The sequence below is a fragment of the Gavialis gangeticus genome, unplaced genomic scaffold (assembly GCF_001723915.1).
Source record: "Gavialis gangeticus isolate Ggan-Ray unplaced genomic scaffold, GavGan_comp1, whole genome shotgun sequence".
In the NCBI taxonomy this organism is placed as follows: Eukaryota; Metazoa; Chordata; order Crocodylia; family Gavialidae; genus Gavialis; species Gavialis gangeticus.
Window position 1 is genome coordinate 109,498,164 of NW_017728992.1, and position 22,470 is coordinate 109,520,633.

The 22,470-nt window shown below is 41.2% G+C and overlaps 1 protein-coding gene across 1 annotated transcript in view; it reads left to right on the plus strand.

Moving 5' to 3' along the window:
• The window catches only part of ASXL3 (additional sex combs like 3, transcriptional regulator), a 232,441-nt gene that overhangs the window by 204,271 nt on the left and 5,700 nt on the right, over window positions 1–22,470 (plus strand). The window contains exons 10-13 of the mRNA XM_019526804.1: window positions 3,367–3,463; window positions 3,949–4,054; window positions 14,077–16,027; window positions 19,428–22,468. Of these exons, the coding sequence (XP_019382349.1) occupies window positions 3,367–3,463; window positions 3,949–4,054; window positions 14,077–16,027; window positions 19,428–22,468 (5,195 nt within the window). The remainder of the gene's footprint in view (window positions 1–3,366; window positions 3,464–3,948; window positions 4,055–14,076; window positions 16,028–19,427; window positions 22,469–22,470) is intronic.

Sequence of the window (22,470 nt, forward strand, 5' to 3'; positions counted from 1 at the left end):
TTACAGTGTTGTCTTTTATTCACGTTAACTTTTTTGGCTGCTGCTAACTTGCTTTGTTATTTTTGTTCTCTCTTTTTCCTTTTAAGCTTTAACTATATATGCACATTTGTCATTTTCCACTTCCAAAGCAGGCTTTCTTTACTCTCAATCTTTTGAGGACCTCTGGCAAAGTCACACTTCCTGGCCATTTCTTATTTCTTGCTTGTTTTCAGAAAATTCTGACTGTTCCTTGATTAATTTGGAGTCAGATCTAGCCCAGTGACTCCTAGGATTCAGCAGCATTTTCTCATGCTGATAGACTTTTATGGCAGCTGCATGCGGCTAGTATTCGGAGTCACTCAAAATTCGCTCACTTGAAATCTATTACTCTTGCACTATGTTATTCCATTCTTAACTTCACTTGTTCTTAACTTAGATTCAAGTCACCTCTCCGTAAGTTTTCAGAATTTAGTAGCAATATAATTATAGTATCAATTCATATTACTAATGTTTCACTATATTAAAATGTAATATAAAGTATAATTATAATATTCACCTCTTCAGACCACTGGTAGGGAGTGCTCCCCTGGTTCTGCCTAGCCTTGCATGTTTCTCCCAGTACATCTGGACTCCCTATACAGGGGTCCATGTCATTGCTGGGAACCAGGAGCTGGCAGGCCAGTTTCTGCCCTTAGTTATCCGATGCCAGTCCCCCCTGATCTCCAGCTCTAGGGCCAAAGCAGATGGAGCTTGGGGACATCCAGCTGGCAGGGATGAGGTGCTGGGCTGCACACATGGCACATGGGGTGGCTCTGAGTGTCAGAGGGGCAGGGAGTGAGCAGCAGAATACATGAGGTCTAGGAGGTGAGACGGGGACCAGGTGCTGGTGCTGTGACACACCACTTGAGAATCACTACTTGACTTTGTGTTAACTTAGCTAGTGATTACTGCTTCCATAGTTATTTTTATTATTAGTTTTTCATTCTAAATCAGTTCCTTCACATTATTTTAAAAGTAGTTTGTGGGCAGCAGCTCCTCTAATTAAGATGATTCCATTTTCTGGATCGTGAGGTGGTTTTCTAGGTCATGTTGGAAGTATTCACATTTTGCCTGTCATGCTGTATTTTTTACCCAATAAATATTTTTTAAAATCTCCCATGAGCACAATGACTGGTTTCTACAAAGTTGGCTCAAGAATTTTTAGCCCCATGGCAGTCTAAAGGTGATGTTTTCAGTCATTTAACCTTGTTTTCCCATTCCATATCTTTATAGAATTGTATATAACTCTAAAAAACTATTTTTGTCATCTCAACATAATTCCTAAGTCCTTGTAAACCGTATAATATCACTACAGATACTTACTTTTCTGCTTTACAGCATCCTTTCTTGAAGGTACCTTTAGAATGGTGCCCCTCCTTTGACTCAGACTAGCATCTAAGGTGACCAAATAATGCATGACTCAAAACTTGATTTTGATGAAATTATGGTCTTAATGTAGCCAACAATAAAACGTGCATTGACTTAAAAGAGCACAGGCGTTCATTCATAGACATTTGCCTTTAAATTAAGGTTGCTTTAGTGTTTACACTGAGGAATAGGATCACATATTCAACCTGTCTGAGTGCATGGAATTTTTCTTAGGAAGCTAGCAGATGGTAATTTCAGTGGAACAATATTTTGCTTGTAAGCAAAAGCAGCATGCTTTTAAAACATCTGATTTTAAGACATGAAGTTAGAACTTTAATATTTCAACCCTTAGTAGTTTTGTGCAGGAAGAATCAAGGGCATTTTCCTATCATATCACCTTTCTTCTACAGCATTTGTGCCCTCTTCTGTCAGCTTTCGTCTTTTCTTATCTTCTTGTCCTTCCTTTCTATGTTCGTTGTTCTTTACTCTTCGATATTTCTTGATGCTTCCCTCATTACTTTAATCCTTTGCTTGTGATTCTCCATTCTGTCATACTGGCTGATTATAGTAAAGAATCACAATAATTGCTGCAGGGCCATCTTCACTGTAGGGCCATGATACTGTCTTAGCACACATTTCTAGTATCAGTGCCTTTATAGTTCTCACCTGGCTTGCAGACTCCGTCTTTGTCACAGTCTTTCTGTTTTCCCAGTTTGCATCTTAAAATATATCTTGTGCACCTTTGTTCATAAGAGGTGTTGTGGGGTAGGTCATCTGCTGTGAAGTAACTAAATGAGTAAGAACTGGTTTTAAGCCTGATACCAGAATTAGTTGGTATTAGTTGTTCAGTAGGGTCAATTGGTGGACTTCAATCTGTATATTACTGATTAATTATATATTATTAATTGTGGCTGTGTCCTCAGCTCCTTTTCTTTGGCCCATTTTAAGAAGAAAGAGGGTGGCTGGGGTTGTCCATGTAGTTAAAACCTGTGTGCATGATGAGAAGTGTACCACCAGATTACAGAGGACATTATCGAGCATTTATCTCTTAGCAAGCTCAAAGGATGTGTAAGACGCTATAGTGTGGAGGTGCCTTTGACTCAGCAAAATTGGCCTCCTTTCTATGTGGTGTTCTTTTATCCTTTTTTTAAAGCAAATGGCTGTGTGATACTAGCAGCTGTTAATATATTTTATTTATCGATTTTTTTTTTTTCCCAGTTAGTAAAATCCTAAATACATTATTTCAACATATCCCCATGGAATGAAAAGAAGTGTTCAGTAGACAGTAAAGGGAACTCATTATTATAATTATTCTTAATCAGATTAGGTAGTTAAAATAATTTTATGAGTTTTACAAATTTAATAAAAATAAATACTAATTATAGTACGCTTCCCACATTTTCATCCTTATAATGCAGTCAATGTTACGTGTACATGTTTTTGCTTTTAGTAATGAGGTTGCACTAGTTCTTTCTTTTTTGCTTTTAATATTTTCTGTTATGCAAACTTGATTGTCAGCTGCTCTCTTGTCAGTATGCATACTATACTGTGGTATGAGAGCCAGGTTTCTTCAGCACTGAGGAATATAGTAAAGTTACTGTGTTCATTACATTTAATTAATTTGTTTTTCACTGTATTCAGGCAGATGCACAAGTAGAATAATGATCTTGACTTTTAGTTGTATAAAACATATTAGGCTCAAGATAGAGAACTTTTATTAAACCACATCAATCACTTGTAAATTGAGTTACCAGTAATACTGATGATTATTGAAGTAGGCACATTGATGCTGGATTAGGCCACTTGCATTTACAATAACGACCATAATGAAATGCTGTTTTAATACTAGTAGGTTGATTTTCTTTGTTGTTCCCACTTCCCATCCTTCCCCATTTCCCTTAATTGGAACTCTATTCTTATGTAACTTTAGTTAAAGCTATTTCTGACAGTATCTTCTGCTACTATCAACTTATTTTCTAGATGGGAAGTGATGGAGTTTTGCGCCTCAGTAGTTCTGCTCTAAATAATGAATTCTTTGCATATGCAGCACAGGGATGGAAACAACGATTGGCAGAAGGTAACTCTATTTATTATCAGCTTTAACAAATATTAATAGTGTTAATAGAGAGAGCCTTTTTCACTTGAGAAAAACATTTGGAATGAAAAATGCAATAAAGCGAATTCAGCTACAGTAATTGCTGAACCTGAATTTAGCCTAAAAAAATCTCTCTTCAGTTAATACTTTATAACTTGCTGTGGTAGTTTTATGTGAGCAATTAAAAAAATCCACATAATAAGCATTTTCATCACTGTCAGCTTTGGCAACATAAATCCATGTGACTAAATCCTGCCAATACATTTTGAAAATACCAAAAGCTATATACCATTATGGAAATCCTGCAGACTACACTCACTTTTGTTTGGCATCAAATTCTTATTGGATGGTTTGGATGATGACTATCACAAACAGCAGTATAATTTACCTGTGTGTAATATGTAATAATCCCAGATTAGAGTAAACCTTGACCACTTTTATTCAATATGTTAGTATTTGTTTTATAGGAGAATTTACTCCAGAAATGCAGTTGCGCATCAGACAAGAGATTGAAAAAGAAAAGAAAACTGAACCTTGGAAAGAAAAGTTCTTTGAGAGGTTTTACGGTGAAAAGTAAGTATTGAAGCAAAAAAGCCCCCATTTTTTCATTTTCTTTTAGAAGGAAATGAAAAGATACTTCCCTGCTTCACATAGCACAGTCATGCTATATAATATAATAAAGCAGTATCAAAGGTAGCAGTCCCGCCCATATAAGAAATTGTGGGTGAAATCATAGTGGTATGTCAGCACTTATATTAAAAATTCATTTTCAGGTATTTGTTGCTTATCCATAAAAAATAATTCTAGGAAGAACTTAAGACACAAGAGAAAAACTGAGTTATAGGCATGATTTATTTATTTTAAAAGAATAGCAGTATTTCAGTTTTACCCAGCGTTATAAACAAAGCTTTTAAAAAACCTAATACCAATAGGTGATTTAAAGTGAGAGGAGTTCATTGGAACAATTGTTTAAATAAATAAGATGTTTTTAGGCTGTACATTGCTTCATTATGCTAGTCATATAGAGGGGTGGAGGTGAAATGGCCTAGAGAATAACTGGGAAAGTAAAACTTTACTAATCATATCCTCAGACAGGAGATGAGACGATAAACAGCAACAAATGGGTAAAGAAAATTAGATGTATTAGTCCAGGTTCTTAGCTGGTGTAAATCAGCATCCTTCCTCTGATGTCATTATGACTATGCCATATATAAGTAAAGTCATTTATTCGGGGGTGGGAGGGGAGGGCGTTAGGAGAATGTCATTTTAAAAAGTCAATTCAGGAGTCTCAAGTTACATGAATACTAAAATTCTTTTGAAGTTTAGGTCCAAGCAATTTATTTGCAATTGTAACTTTGAAATGGCTTTAGTGTATTAGTATGTTATATAAAGCTTCTGGATTATTCATATGAACATTATGATGTTTTGGGGGGTTGTTTTAATTTTGTTATTTTAAAGCTCCATCAATTGACAAAATCATGGGTATTCATACACCGAAGCCTATGTACAACTACATGAAAGATTATGGTGCTAACCAGAGCATTACATCTACACTTCGCAGCACACATCAAACTTCTACAAGCTATTGGTCTGAGACCCCTGCTATATTTGGGCAAAACAAGGCAGGAAATTGAAGGACTCAATTTAAAGTTAGCATTGTTTTTGTGCTGGCAGTTTTCTCACTACAGGAGTATTATTTCTGCACCATTTTTACGTTATCCTACTGTGAAAGCATCTCTGATGCCTTAGTGTAACAGAACTGCTCTTTTTGATTAAATGGCAGAGCATTCTCCTTGAAAGCCTGGAGACCTGGATCTACTCCAGCTGTTGACCTCTTCATGTAAATATATGTATTAGTTAGCCACTTATATAAGAAGCCTAGTGGCCTTTAATTATGCATGCTAGTATAAAAGGCATAGTTATGGAACGCTGTACTGAGGGGCAGGCTACTTATAGGGATTGCCTTGGGACTTGCTACGACTGCTAGAAGCTTAAGCACAACTATGAAAAAACAATTCCCTTATTTTTAGCAAACAGTGTTCCAAATTCACTGATGGGTAACACATCCATAGGGGGTAGTATTAATGATTTTAAAAGGAGCCAGGAGTCCTGCCATGCTGGCTGAATACTGACTGCGACAATGGTTGACAGATAATGTTCAGTCTACAATGCTGATGACACGTCGTTTGTCACAAGAGGTTCTTGACTTGCAGATCATTATGCATGGTGCCATTTCACTCAACATTTCTTCTAACCACAGTACGGAATCTGAATTATTTTTTCTTCTATGTGTTGTTTTTCACCTATGTTTTATTTAGCTGGCTACTTCTGCTGCCATTTCATTGTTTCTGGGCTCTCTTCTTCTTGCCATGTCATGCTCCTGAATATTTGGCAGCTTCTGTAATGGCTTTCATGTTGCATGCTGTCTGTTAGGTCTGTTTTGTATTTTAGGTGTAGACATATGACACTTTCACTGTGTCATAAATTGACTGTACTGTGTAAGTAAAAATAGAATGCATGTATGATGAAGAGCCCTGCTCAATTTGAGGGTAAAGTTATTCCTTGAAAAAAATACGTAGCAACTTTTGTTATGTGGGGAGGTTTAGTATGTGGGATGTCATATGTCTGCACCCTATGTTATTTTCATCCAGGACTGAGTATTTGATCCCAACCAAACAAGTCTCTGCCACCTGGTGGCCAAGAACCCTAATAGCACGTATTGCAGACAGCTAGCTTAGGAGAGCTGGTCCTTTGTCTGCTGCTTACTAGACCTGTGCGAAGCGGCTAGTATTTGCATCGGATTCAGCCGATTCAGGGGACACCTACCAAATTTACCTACCAAATTTGATTAGGTAATTTGAATCGTTGTCCCAAATTGATTTAGCTTAATCTGATTTGAAGATTTGGCTGCTGCCGAATTGGCCAAATCAGACAGACCCCATCCACTGCCCGCTCTCCCAGCCCCATCAATGGCTGCCCTGCCTGGCTTCAGCCTCTCCCGGCTTTAAAAAAAGAAGAAAAAAAAAAAAAGCCCCCACTCACTGCCAGGCAGGGGGCCGATCCTCGCTACCCCATGCTGCATGGGGGGCTCTGCCATGAGCCCCTATCCCCTGCCCATTCTCCAAGCCCCAGCTCCCAGCTCTTCAGGGGGAAAAAAAAAAGCCCCATACTCAATGGTTGCTGTCAGGCAGGGCCGGTGGGGAAGGGGAATCCCTGCTGCCCCACACTGCTTGGGGGGCTCTGCCACATGACTCCAGAAACCCCAATGGCCACTGCAGCAGCCAGTGAGTGCAGGGCTTTTTCTTTTTTAAAGAGCTGGGGGCAGGTGGTGCAGCTATCACTGGGGCTGGGAGAGTGGGCGGGGGATGGGGGCTTGTGGCAGAACCCCCCCACACAGTGCAGGGCAATGGGGATGGTCCCCCCCCTCCCCCCCAGCTGGCAGGAGCCAGTGAGTGGGAGCTTTTGTTTTAAGAACCAGGAGCTGGGGCTGGGTGGGGGCAGCCATGGGGGTGGAGCTGGGAAAGCAGGCGAGGGGTACTCAGGGGAGCTGGGGGAGCAGGTAGGGGATGGGGCCTGGCAGGGGTCCCCCCATGGTCCCCTCTCCTGTTTTCCCGCCCCTGCCCCCTACTTAACAGCACGGAGTGAGGGTCCAGGTCCCTGCAACAGCGAGCAGGAGCCACCTGAATCTCCTAAGCGCTCCGAATCTTTTCCGAATTGATTCAGAGAGCTTCAAATCCATTTGGACCTTTTTACTGGTCTCCTGATTCGATTCTGATTCAGAGATTCGGCCACTGAATCAGGCCCAGTCTCCTCTGAACTGAATCAGCACCCAAAGCTTTACACAGCCCTACTGTTTACTACAGACTAAATTTACTGTAGATTAACATATATGCTAAAATACTCTAGTAATTGTGTTGTGGGTCTCTAGCTTTTGGGGGGGGGTTTCTTTGCCTTATTCTACATAGGTTTTAGATTTTTGTGTACTTTCAAATACCTTAATTCCATTAACTCTTGATTTGTCACTGAGCTGATTCATTCCATTAGATCCAAGTCGTGACTAAGCTATAATGACAGAAAAATAGGTTTCATACTGGAATTTGACTATTTGCTTTCCAGTCCGTGGCATTTTATCATCCCCTCAGCTGAATTAATTTGCTTAGAAACGTTCCACTATTTGGCTGCAGTTTCATCATCTACTTAGAGGAGGACCTCTAATATATGGAGAACCTTTGGGAGCACTCTGTTTACAACCCTTTTGAGTTCATGGCTCTCAAAGGTACTGGAGAGCCTTTTCTATCTGGACTGTAGGCATTACATCTTTTATACCTTTTCATACATCTGCTCGTTTCCCTTAATATAAGATCTCCTACTGTCATTCACCTCTATCCATTTTATTTCCTGCTTTCCTTTTCTCTGTCCCTTTTCCTGTCTCTACTCTATGTATCTCCTCAGCTTTCCTTGAAATACTGTATCCTTGATCAATAGACATATTATCCTTGACCAGTATGTGTATTTCCATATACATAAACTCTTTCCACTGTTACCAAACCATGATTTTTTTTCAATGTTCTCACTCTAGTATCCACTCCTACCAGTGCCAGAGACAGGATACTGGTCTAAATGGACTATAGATCTAACCCATTATGGTACTTTCTATATTATGTACTTACAGATTTTTCATTTCATTGGCCTCATTCCATAGGAAATGTTCTTTTTACTCTTTTCAGAGATTTATGTTGCAGTGGTGATACTGTTAGCTCAGGGGGAAGGGTGGGAAAAATATGGTCCCTGGGCTATATCCAGCCTGCTAATTAATCCTGTCTAGCCTGCCAGCTGCCGCCAAAATCCTGAGGAGGGAGGGCTGTGCCCCATGCTGCTCCACTTTGCTGAAGCCAGGGCTGGGCCATGCAGTGTGCAGACTACTCTCCCCCCCTCAACCCCCACATCCATCCTCCATGCTTGGCTTCCTGTGGTCACTATAGTTGCACAGTCATAGAATCATAGAGAATTGGGGTTGGGAGGGACCTCAGGAAGTCATCTAGTCCAACCCCCTACTCGAAGCAGGATGATCCCCAACTAGATCATCCCAGTCAAGGCTTTGTCTAGCTGGGCCTTAAAGACTTCCATGGATGAAGAGTCCACAGTCTCTCTGGGTAGCCTGTTCCAGTGTCTTTGTACCCTCCTAGTGAGAAAATTCTTCCTAATTCCTAACCTAAACTTCCCATGCTGCAACTTAAGATGGTTGCTCCTTGTTCTGTCATCTGTCACCACTGAGAACAGTCTAGATCAATCCTCTTTTGAACCTCTGTTCAGGTAGTTGAAGGCTGCTATTAAATCCCCTTGGTCTTCTCTTCTCAAGACTAAATAACCCCAGTTCCTTCAGGCTTGTCTCATAAGTCGTGTCCCCCAGCCCCTGAACCATTTTCATTATGCTCTGCTAGACTCTCTCTAATTTGTCCACATCCTTTTTGTAGTGGGGGGCCCAAAACTAAACACAGTACCCCAAATGTGGCCTCATCAGTGCTGAACAGAGGAGAATAATCACTTTCCTTGACCTGCTGGCAACACTCCTACAAATGCCGTTAGCCTTCTTAGCAACAAGGGCACACTGCTGCTTCATATTCAACTTGCTGTGCACTGTAAGCCCTGGGTCCTTTTCTGCAGAGCTGCTGCCCAGCCAGTCAGTCCCCAGCCTGAACCAGTGCATGGGACTGTTCCATCCTAAGTGCAGGACTTTGCACTGTCCTTGTTGAACCTCATGAGATTTCTTTTGGCCCAACTGTCCAATTTGTCTAGGTCCCTCTGAATCCCAGCCGTACCCTCCAGTGTACCTACTGCTCCTCCCAGCTTGGTATCATCTGTAAAATCGCTGAGAGTGCACTCTATGCCATCTTCCAGGTTGTTGATTAACATACCGAACAAAACCAGCCCCAGACTGACCCCTGGGGCATTCCACTTGATACCGGCTGCCAACTAGACATTGAGTCATTGATTTACTACTCTTTCACCCTGATGATCCAGCCAGTTTTCTAGCTACCGTACAATTCATTCATCTAACCTATACTTCCTTAGCTTGCTTGCAGGAATATTGTGGGAGACCATATCAAAAGCCTTGCTAAAATCAAGGTATATCACGTCCACTGCTCTTCCTACATCCACAGAGCGAGTCACCCTGTCATAGAAAGGAATCAGGTTGGTCAGACATGCCTTGCCCTTAGTGAATCCATGCTGGCTGTTCTTAATCACTTTCTTCTCCTCCAAATGCTTAGAAATGGATTCCTTGAGGAACTGCTGACCGGTCAGTAGTTCCCTGGATCCTCTTCCCCTTTCTTAAAGATGGGCACTATATTTGCCTTTTTCCAATCATCTGGGACCTCTCCCAATCATCATGAGTTTTCAAAGATTACAGCCAGCAGCACTGCAGTCACATCAGCCAACTTCCTCAGCACCCTCAGGTGCATCCCACCTGGCCCCATGGACTTGTTTATGTCCAGCTTTTCTAAATAGTCCATAACCTGCTCTTTTGCCACTGTTGGCTGTTCACCTTCTCTGCATGCTGTGCTGCCAGGTGCAGTATTCTGGGAGCTGACCTTGCCTGTGAAGAGAGAGGTGAAAAAGGCATTGAGTACTTCAGCCCTTTCTGCCTTTCCTGTCACTAGGTTGTACCCCATTCCCATTCGGTAAGGAACCCACACTGGCCCTGACTTCATCCCTGCATGCCCAAGCAATACTCTTATATTCCTCCCTAGTTGTTTGTCCAAGCTTCCACTTCTTATAAGCTTCTTTTTTGTGATTTGGTTTACTGAAGAGTTCTCTGCTAAGCCAAGCTGGTCTTCTGACATATTTGCTAGTCTTCCTGTATATCAGGATGGTTTCTTCCTGAACTCTCTGTAAGGCTTCTTTAAAGTACAGCCAACGCTCCTGGATCCTGTCTCCCTCAGACTGGCTTCCCAGGGGATCCTGCTCACAAGTTCCCTGAGCCAAGTCTAAGTCTGCTTTTCTGAAGTGCAGGATCCCAACCCTGCTTCTCTCCATCCTTCCTTTTCTTAGGATCCTGAACTCGATCATCTTGTGGTTGCTGCTGCCCAAGTTGCCATCTGCTAGTACAGAGGTTCCCAACCACTCAGCTGCAGCCCAGTACCAGGCTGCAAAGGGTTGGCTGCTGAGTCGTGGTGTGGGCCCCCCATGTGGGCCCCCATCTGTCCACCTGGGTGATTAGCTTCCACCACCAGCAGTCAAATGCGGGGTTGGACCTGGGCAGTAGGGAGGCCCCAGGGAGGGGTGTCGGGGGTGGCTGGCTCCATGTACCCTGTCCTGCTTGTGTGCCAGACTGCAGTGTAGAAGAGGTGGGGAACCACTTCCTAGTACATCCCCATCAATTCTTCTCGGTTTGTGAGCAACAGGTCAAGAAAAGCACGGCCCCTAATTGGCGTCTCCAACATTGCACCAGGAAGTTGTTCCCAACACTCTCCAAAAGCTTCCTGGATTGCCTGCGCACCACTGTAGTGCCCTCCCAGCAGATCTCAGGATGATTGAAGTTTCCTATGAGAAACAGGGCCTGTGATGGGGAAATTTCTACTAGCTGTTTGAAGAAAGCCTCATCCACCACTTCCTCCTGCTCTGGTGATCTATAGCAGAGCCACATCACAATGTCACCCTTGTTGCTCTCTCCTCTTACCCCATGCTAGAGATTTTTGATAGGCCTATCTCCAGTTTCATACTGGAGCTCTGAGCAATCATATGGCTCTTTTGCATACAGTGCAACTCCTCCTCCTCTTCTCTCCTGTCTGTCCTTCCTGAACAGTTTATATGCATCCATGACATTGTTCCAGTCCCACAGAGTCTTTGTTATTCCAATCATATCCTAGTTCCATGACTCTGCAGTGATTTCCAAGGACTTCCAATTTTTCCTGGCACTGTGGCCGCTGGCAGCCTGGCGTAAACAGGATGAGATGCATTGTAGTATGCTGAGTATCTGTCCCACTGCCTACTTGCTGCAATGAACTGCTGCTGCTGTGGCAGCACAAAGGTGCATCCATGTTGGGGGGGCTTAGCCCGGGGCAGCCACCCTTGACTTTCCCAGCACGGTGAGGCAGTAGTGGCTTACTGCAGCCGTCGAGATGGCTATTTGACATACTGCATCATGCCTCGTCCCATGCAGGCCATGGTGCCAGGACTGCGCAGCACCAGCAAAAAGCCAGGCAGGGGGAGAAGGGATGGGTATGGCGCGGGGGGGGCCCGCAGGAGGAGTCTGTGCTCTGTCCAGCTGTGTCTCAGCTGTGGCATAGCAGAGCAGTACAGGCTGCAGCCCTCCCTCCCCAGGCTCCTGTCAGATAGGCTCAATTGGCATCTCCCTGGCCCTCAGCAGTTTGCCAAAACTTGTTAAGTGACTCTTCAGCTCAAATAATTGTCCACCCCTGCTCTAGGGCCAAGTTTTAAAACAATAACCTCTGACCTTTAATGCAGGTTTAACCATTAATTAACTGCCAAAATTGTCCCACTGATTTTCCTTTTAATATTGATCACTGTATCATCCCCTATAGATCCCTGCTCAGCCGTGGGGGGTGTTAATTTGAAGGCTGGCTGCTATCTGACTTTGCCAAAGTAATCCTACAGCTACTTGTTTACGCATTGTCAGTACAATGGACACCTTTATTGTCATGGGGATATTTTCTACCTTACTACAAGCTTGGGGTCTCTCTTTCTTTAAGTTACAGCCATTTATTGTGCAAACCATTGCCTTAAAAAGTGATATCTAGATTCTCCTGTGCTGCAAGTTTCTTTCTTCATATGAACTTCTCTTCTAAGACTATATAGTATTTCTGATTTGTCCTGTCAGGAGCAAGAAGATATTGCTAACATGTTAATCCTATGTCCTTCTATTATTTTCTTTGTACATCTACCCTTCAGTGAAATTATTAGGATAAATATATTTGAGCAGCTCGTAGTGACAGAAACTCTCAAATATATCTGGTTTCTCTGGGGTTTTTTTCCCTCGCTTCCTTGAGACCAGAATTTTTTCTTCATTCAAAATGTTTGATCAATTATTTTGCAACACATCTATTTACTGTCACAGTCAATGATACTGTCTATTTTATATTTCTAGAACATATGACCAAAAGTTGGATTTGTTCATTGATTATTCCATGCTTGGGTAATGTAGAACTTTCAGTGTCTTTTATCCACACTGTACAAGTTGTTCAAATCCATGTTTCTTGGTTAATTTCTCAATATCTTTCATGATTGCATACAATCTCTTATTTATTCAGTTATATTCTACCATTCCTAAGGTTCCTCAAGAGGAAAATCTTGTGCATCAGAAAGTTTCAGAACACACCCGAAAATATGAAAACGGGGCCACAGACAATTATTCCTGATTGACATAAGATCATTAGAACTACGATATCCATTCATCTATAATAGGTTAGCTTTTGTTAGAGGCTTATACAGCAGCTAGTTATCTGCCCCCTTTCCTAAAGGTTCTGAGTATCATCCAAGCCCATTGTCTTCAAAGAAGAATGAGGATGTTGGAGGCCTCACAAGTTTAGGTTCTTTGTGTAAGTTTTTTTTCTGAGGTAGACCTGTTTCTTAGATTTAGTTGTCATTTTTCAACTTAAACCAATGATCAGCAGTTCCTAGTTTTGTTTTCGTTTTATTTCTGTAGAGAAACATAATTGTACATAAATTATTGAAAAATCCATCTTGGGTAAGAATGAGAAAAAATATATGCCAGAATGAAAGGGGAACCAAGGGCTCTTGGTGCAGGTTTTTGTAGTTTGAAAAATGGAAAGCATACAGATTATAAAAATGTTTCTTCTTTTATACTTAAGGATATTATTATTTTTATAATTGTAATGAAATCTGATGAATCCGTTATGCATAGACAAATCTTTTAAAAATAGTTTAATACTTTAAACAAAGTAGTTATAGTCTGCTGAAACAGAATGTAATAAAAAACATGCAGGTGTATAACTGGTATTTTTATACTCTGTAAAATAGACTCGATGTGAAAAATGAGAATGAAGTCAAGTTAATGTAATCTTCATTAAAAAAATAATTAGAGGTTTGTAAAACCAAAGTGAAATACCTGCATTCTTTTATCCATTTGAAACCTAATGAGTATTTGAAGTGCAATTTTAAATGCATGATGTCAGCTAATTTGGTCCAAAAATATAGGTGAAAGGGGAAGCACAGAGGGTTTCTTTAAAACTCATATTAGTAGAAATATTTTTAGTTTAACATTTCTCCTATGGAATTTGGAATACTAATATACTATAACCATACAATCTGCTTGTTATATGCAAATTGAATGAAATTATGAAACAGTTAAATAGTGAAAATTAAACTGCATATTTAACATCTCTAAAGTTTTCCAAATCCCAAAGTGTTGGTAATATAGGTTGAGAAGTGTGTTTTTTTTCCAAACTGTATAAAATGAAATGTTCAGCTCGGATGTTGAATCTAACCCACTATTTTTAACACAGTGGTATCATCTTTATGACATGCATTGAGTAATAGGCATAAAAGAAAAATGAAGCTGTGCCTTAACTGTTTCTGTCATGAAACACATTTTAACATACATGATTTGTGTTTAGGTTGGGAATGTCAAGAGGAGAATCTATGAAGCTCACTTCAGTACAGAACAATAACGAAGATGAGAGTAGTTTACTATGTGGATCTTCTGGTACACCGGGTCCTTCTAAGCAAGCAACATTTGAGGAGCATGAACAGAAAAGCACTAAAATTCCACCTCCCCAAGACAGAGATTATTGTCACTCTCTCAGTAACATGGAGCAGGCTCCAGTCAAAGATCTTATGACAGAATCAGAGTCAGAGGATATATTGATACCTGAAGAATCAGTAATTCAGGAGGAGATTGCTGAGGAGGTTGAGACCAGTATCTGTGAATGCCAGGAGGAGAACCATAAAACAGAGCATGAGTTTTCTGAGGATCCGGTAAATCCTAGTGCTACAAACAATGAAACGGAAGAAGTGCAACTTGCAGATAGCTCAGAGTCCTGTGTTGTGATGAATGATGTAATAGATACTTTGTCTCACATTGAAATTAAAGTGGAGTTGAAATCAGAAAGCCCTCAGGAAGAAATGTCAGTTGTGATTGACCAGCTGGAGGACTGCGTATCACCTGCACAGTCTGCTTCGTCTATAAACTCTGTCAGTGATGCAGCAGGGAAGGATCCTGAATCTACAAAGGAGCTAAGTACTTCAGAGACACAAAGCACCAGTTTAGAAGGCTCATTATTCACTGCTGGAGGCATTGCTGTGGATATGGAGCTACAGAGTGATCCGGAGGAACGGTTGTCTGAAAATGCTTGTATTTCTGAAACTTCCTTTTCCTCTGAAAGCCCAGAGGGTCCTTGTGTCAGTATTGCATCTCCAGGGGGTGATACCCAGTCCACTTCTGAGGAGCCCTGTACTCCAGCTTCTCTTGAAACAGCTTGCTCATCTGAGGTTTCCAGCACTGAAAATATTGATGCTGATAGTCAGCAGAAGACCTCTGATGAAAATCTACACACACCTTTAATGTCAGAAATATCTCCAATGTCCACTTCACCTGTAACCTCAGAAGCATCTTTGATGTCAAACTTGCCTTTGACATCAGAGGCATCACCAGCTTCTAATTTACCTTTAACATCAGAAACTTCCCCAATGTCTGATGTACCTTTAACATCAGAAACCTCTTCAGTGTCTTCTGTGCTTCTAACTTCTGAAACATCTCTGGCAACCAGTTTACCTCTTCCGTCAGAAACATCTCCAATTTCTAATTCTCCAAGGAGTGAAAGACTTATTCTACAGCAAAGAAAATCCCCATGTTTGTCTGAAGAGTCCCTTCCCATTTTAAGAGAAGAAACCTGTTCCAGTCCTAAGGTTCCTCAAGAGGAAAATCTTGTGCATCAGAAACAGTTTCAGAATACACCTGAAAATATGAAAGTGGGTCCACAGACAATTATACCTGAAATGTCATTATTGGAGGAGCCCCAAAGCAAAACCCTGAGTCATCAGTCTTGCAAATCGCATTCTGAAATTGAGAAATCTTTTGTCTCCATTCCAGAACACTCTTCTCCAGAAGTGATCAAAATTAAAAATAATGTTCAGCAAAGAGCTGAAAAGAAAAATACACTATCACCATCAGAAGTATCTGTTTTATCAGAAGCAATGGTGGGTAAAAACAGTGAACTCCTTCCGTCAAAACCCCATGATAAACTATATACCTCATCCCTAGAGAAGGCTTCATTCTCAGAAGTGTGCAGAAGTAAGGCTCACAAACCACCAACCAATGCACAGAGCCGGTTGGAGAATTCACATTCTTCTAAGTCATTAGAACCAACAAAGTCTCCTGAAGTAAGAAATGAAACTAGAGACCCAGAGATCCCAAAGAGGAAGACTGCAGAGCAGCACAGTTTTGGAATCTGCAAAGAGAAGAGAGCTAGGATAGAAGATGATCTGTCTAATCGGAATGCTTCGTTGACGAGTCCTTTTGAGAGAGAGCAGCCACCCAGAGAAGAGCCACGTGTCCCACCCCTCAAGGTAATGCTAACAGCATAAAGCAGTGGTTCTCAGTTTCATTAGACTCAAGGCACCGCTCAGAAAATGCTGGCTCTTAGCTTTAACTCATTTTTGGCTAGGGAAAAATAAATAAGCAATTCTTCTGTTGCACAGAACTCAGAAAGATCACAACAGGCCAGAATGCTTTTTGACAGTATGGATTCCTGTTTGAAATCCCTGGGTTTGCACTCTGCAGCACCCTTTAATGGATCTCATAGCTCCCCAGAGTGCCATGGCACCCTGGTTGAGCACCAGTGATATAAAGCATAAAGATAAGTTACCTCCTGCCTGATTGCATGTTGGGGTTTTTTTCTGTTTTTCTTAGGTGCTGTCCTCTGTAATTGTTTTCTGTGTTTTGAAGTTGTTGAGCAAGCTCTTTAATTCTAATTCTGCATTCACATGAGGAAAGGTTTTCCAGATATATTTAACTTAAATTCAGGGAACTTTCCCATTATTTTCACAAAGTTTCCTGCTATGTTTGGTAATGAACACATCTACAATACTCACAATCAGGGGCTTATTTTCTCACCATCTGTTTTTCTTCAAGTTGAAGACCTTCAACCTTCAAGAAAGTTACACTAGAAAAGTCATTACCCCAGCACCATTCTCATGAAAACTAATCAGTGTTGTAATCCAGTAAAGGGGCAGGGCAAAGACTATAGGACTCTGTTTTGAGTAATATCCATTTCTTTGCCAGGGTGGGACCCATGGCTGAAGTATAAGATTTCCCAGATGACTTATGTTAAAACAAAAGCTTAACCATAATAAAGAAAATCTTTAATAGAATGCGGATAGCTTTGTTAGTAGCAAAGCAAAAGGCAAAAAATCCTATTCCTTTTATACATCTCTTTCTTCTATTTAAGTTAACTGCAGTAGAAAAGTTCTTCTAATACATAGTTAGGAGGAAGTCGTATGGATAATGGTCATATGGATTATACTGTAGATTAATTGTAATATAGTTGTAATTATATTTAGTGTCTCAGTTTTTCTTGTGTCTTGTCCATCCAATGCTTTGTGTGCGACTATTTAAGGCGATACGCAAACCATTTCTTTTGCAGTGCAAGTTCCTGATTAGTCCGAACTGTTCCTTTTTACATTTATTTATAACTGCTGCAATCATTGAACATTTTTACATTGGCCAGGAGGGCAAATACAGGAAATGTATCAACCACACTAATGCACCATTTATGAACAGTGGTAGTTCATAAGCAGTTATGCATCCGGAAGCCTGTCCATTCTAAGTGTAGTAGTACTCTCTTTTTTTTGAAGGACTCTCTCCTAATATGTGGATTCTATCTAGTCACAAAAATATGTTGCTACAGAGAACCCTCCCCCCAATAAATTAATAGTCAAATAGGTTGCTACCATTTTATCAATCTTGATACAAAATAAGATTTAAAAAATTGTGCTGCTGAAATGGGAAGCAAAATGTTTCAAAGTACCTGTAAGGTGGTAAATGAGCAGATGTTGAAAAGTATGTTAGAGTTACTATTAAACTATCCAATTTATTTTAAATTAGAGGGGAAACAAATGATTTAAGAGAGTAGTTGCAGAAAATGGCATATTGCTAGTACAAACCCATCAACATTCAGTAGAAACCAAAAACTGCTACCATCTGAAGGGTCTTTGTTGGCACATGCAAAATGAGTTGGTCTCATTCTATCCAGTTCCTAGCAGAGGTTTCCACATTACACAAACCACCGCCTTAATGGGAAGTAACTGGCATAGGCCAGTAACTGAGCAGAGGTCAAGACTTGAATTGACAAGGAGAAGGGCCTGTTGGTAAAGCAGCCTGACTAAGGTTCAGCTGCTATGGTCTTTTCTGTACTATGAATAAAAATTATATAAGTTGTAGTATTTGAACTTTGTTTCCCACTGCTTCATAATGTGGGGGGGATTCTGTCAGTCCTTCACAGAAAGTTAGTCTGTCTATAGTTCCTACCTTTAAAGACTGTTTAAAGGACACTGTTCACTGAAGCAAAGCACTGTAAGAGGCAGGCAGTTCTATAGATTATTTTGGAAATTCATTTTTAATGCTTATTTTATTGAGTAAATATTTAGTTCTTAGAGGCGGTGCCACTGACTGCTGTTATCTTTCCTTTATAAAAACAATCCTGTCTATATCCCATAAGCATTCTGATGTATTTCTTATTTCCCATAACCCACCCATAATTCCCATCTCTGTTACTCCTAGAAGGGAAGTTGTGAGAGTTAGCACTGAGGCCCTGTGAGACTAGCAGCTGATAAGTGCACATCTGCATTAAGAAGCTAAAATCCAGCTGGCTTGCTTCATTCCTGGCTGACCAGCATAGGAACTGGTTTGGAAAATGATCCTATGCCCTAATTCTGAAAATACATATGCATGTGCATAACTGTATGAGCAATCCCATTGTTTTCACTGGGATTATTCATTTGCTTGAAGTTAAGCTGTCAGTAAACTGTGATGGGCAGGTGATACACTAGGTGGATCTCCTACAAGGTTTAGAGAGCCAGGGAGAAAAATAGCCTCTTTTTTTTTTTTTTTTTAGATTTACTCTTTAAGGCATTTTCATTGACTGATTCTTGGCATGATGTGAATCAGTCTCAGGGGAAACTCAGCCCTCCATCATCCTAGAGAAAAGGTTTGTTAGTTACAGTTGGTTATTACAGTAAGTGCTTGGGCTAGGTACAGATATTCAAAAAGCCTGAAGCGGAATCGATTTGTTGCATGTTTTTCTATAAGTGGTGTAGTTTAGATCAGTAGTGAACAAACACACACACATTCCCCCTTTTGTGGGGAGGGGGAAAGGGAGAGGGCAAAATTTAGACCGGGTTCTGCCATTTTTAAACCAGTGTATGTGCGCTAAAGTCCTGGTCTGTTATGGATATAGGTTCCCAATCACTTATCCCAGTAAAAGTGTAATAATGTCTGTACTTGGCCTTGGTGTCATATAGGGAAGGAGAGTAATTTCCAGTAATAGACTCTGTGGAGAAAAAGCATTACATAACTATTATTATTATACTTGCAGTAAGTACTGAGTAGGAGGCCCTTTTTCTGCCCCATTTCACTAGGCCCATTGACCTCTTCCTCCTAGGTACACTGCAGGTCAACAAAGCATGATGAATTATATTAGATAAACATTTTCTTTTCATCCACTTCATTCCACTTTCTCTCTCAATAAAAGGATGGTCCCATAGAAGCTGACACAGATGACCATTACTCCTGTTAGAGCATGATAAATCATAAAAATGTATCTCTAATACTTAGCTTTTTCCTGTCTAAGTACAATGAAGAATAATTGCCTTCATTAGTATGTTCTTGAACTTTTTAGAAGACAGTAAAGAAATTTAATTTGTATAGGATCCTGTTCATTTATTGCTTGCTTTCTTTTTCTTCTTTTAGATTCAGCTCTCAAAAATTGGGCCACCTTTTATTATCAAGAGCCAGCCTGTTTCCAAACCAGAACCTCGGGTTTCCCCAAGTACGTCAGTCAGTAGCGGGAGGAACACTGGGGCTAGAACTCTTGCAGATATCAAGGCAAGAGCTCAGCAAGCCAGAGCCCAGAGAGAGGCTGCAGCTGCAGCTGCGGTGGCAGCAGCCGCAAGCATAGTCTCTGGAGCTATGGGGAGTCCATGCGAAGGTGGGAAGACAAGAACGCTGGCACATATCAAGGAGCAAACCAAGGCCAAGCTATTTGCAAAGCATCAAGCCAGAGCCCACTTACTCCAGACCAGTAAAGAAGCAAAAGCACAGCTGAGCTCAAAGGAAGGTGCCTCATCCTTGGAGATCTCAGCTTCTTCTGACACAAAGATTGAAGGTTCTACTGGTGTCATTATAGTTAATCCTAACTGCAGGTCTCCTAGCAACAAGTCCACTCACCTCCGCGAGACGACCACTTTATTGCAGCAGTCACTTAATACAGCTACATTACCAGAAACTGCTACTGACATATCTGTGCACAGTTCTGATGAAAATATACCTATGCCACATTTGTGTGAAAAAATTATTTCATCTACCTCTACTGAAAATAACAGTGTGCCAGTGCTTTATAATAAAAATTCAGTCTCTGTGTCTGTTTGCAGCACTGCTATGTCAGGAGCAATTAAAGAACTTCCCTTTGCAAGTTCTGTTGATAAATCCTCTGTTTTAATGTCTGTTGACAGTACGAATCCAACAGTGTCAGCTTGTAATATGAACATGCTGAAATCCATTCAAGGGGCTGATACTCCGTGCATAGCTGTTGCACCAAAATGTATTGATAACAGTAATGTTCCAGTCTCGATAGACAATGCAGTCTTATCAAATTCCATTGATGAGAAAAGGTTGCCAATATCAAGTAGCAGTGCAAATAATGCAGCCTCCAGTCAATATACCACTGTGCCAGCTTCATCCATTGCAAGTAATTTGCCAAATCATCTCTCTGGTAGTTCTGTACTGATTCCCCCAGTGGGGACTACCAACAGATTTTCTTCTGACAAGATAGCCATAAGTGGGTGCAATGAGCAAAGTACTGTATCCATTAACACTACTGTTAGATCAGCTTTAAGTTGCAGTGATGCAGTTCCAGGAGCAGACTCTGTTGCAAGGCCAACCATTTCAATGTTTACTGGTAATATGGTGACAATAAGTTCTTATGACAATGCTACTAAATTAAGTGCTGATATCTTAGAGAAAAATTCTGGAACGCGAAACCGAATAGATCTGTCTGGTAAATCCCAGGCAGTGAACTTTACGCAGACAGCCATGAACAGATCAATACCATGCAAAGTCATTGTTGATCACACTACAACACTGAACTCCAGTTTGTCGCTGTCTGCTTCCATTGAAAATGCAGAAAACAGCACAGACCTGCAAAGCAGACCTGTGAGGACAGAAACTGCCTTACAAAATATAGCATGTCCTCAAGTGTCTGTAATAAGCAGGCCTGAAATAGTCACTAATGAAGGTCTCGAGCACAGTTCCAGCTTTATCACTGTTGCAGCAAAGCAAGGTGGCAAAAACTTGCAGGCAGGAGGTTGTTCAAGTCTTCGAGAAGTGCCTCTTACTCCTCAAGAAAAATTAATTGAGGTTGTTGCTCCTAGCCAAGGTTTTGCTGAGCAGTTACGAGGTCCTTCATCCTTTAAAAATGAAGCAGATGCTGCCTGTGCTAATCAGTATAACACTAATAACAGAATTTGCTGGCACAATGAAGAGGTAATGAACATGGACCAACCTGTGGTCAGCCATCTCAACTCAAATAAGCATAAAGACTATACCGAGCAAAACTGTTTAAAAAATGTCAAAACTGAACCTTTGAATTACACGCAAATGTCAGAGTTGCAGTCAAGGAGTTTGATGACAAGTATTGGTGTTCCTGTTAAATCAGAAACTAATGAATCTGACAAGTGCTTTAGGATGGACACTGAAGATTTTACAGGACCCGAAATGCCTTCCCAGACTGCAGAAATAGCCACAAGTGCACAGCCGGCACAGACCTCCAAGACATCCGTTACAGATTCCATGGAGGACTCTTTGTCATTGACAGCAGAAACCCTAAAAAGAGTTGCAAGTGCTGGAAGCTCTAGCTGTCGTTTATCATCAGTAGAGGCCAACAACCCTCTAGTGACCCAGTTACTGCAAGGCAACCTGCCTCTGGAAAAAGTGCTGCCACAGCCCAGATCTGGAGCCAAACTAGAAATTAACAGGCTTCCCCTGCCTTTGCAAACTACCTCAGTATGTAAAACAGCAGCGTCTGAGAGAAATATTGTTGAAAATCCTTCCAGCTCTCCCAATCCAGATGGTAAAGGATTTACAGCAAGCAGCATAGTCCCAATGCAGATCAGAAAGCGTGAAAACCATCCGAAAAAGAGGATGGCCAGGACTGTAGGGGACCATGCTCAAATTAAATGCGAGCCTGGGAAGATGTCAATGGACACGGATGTTAAAGTGGCTCCTTGCATAATCAGTTCCAACATGAATCAACTAGGGCACGGTCAGCCATATAAACAAGAGTGGCTGAACAAGCATGCCGTTCAGAACAGAATTGCTCACAGCCCGGAGATCAAGCAGCAGAAGAGGCCACTGGCTTCATGCAGTTTCCAACAGAGCTTATTTCATGTTGACAAAAATGGCAGCTTTCATGCAGAAGCTAGTACCTCACACAGACAGCATTTCTACCAAATGTCCATGGCTGCAAGAGGCCCCATCCCTACAGCAGCTTTGTTGCAACCTACTTCAAAAGCCCCATCTGGCTGCAGCGCTTTTGCTTTCAGCAGACACCTGGAACAGAAGGGTTTGGCAGAGGTCAGTCTTTCTACAGCCGCTCACCAGCTGAGGCTAGGAAGTGTGTTTTCCCCTAATATTCAAATTAAGGAAAGTGATGACATTGCCAGTGCCTCACAAACACTACAGAATAAAACATTAGTGCACCCTCCCCCTCCCCCGCCACTGCCTCCGCCTCCCCCCC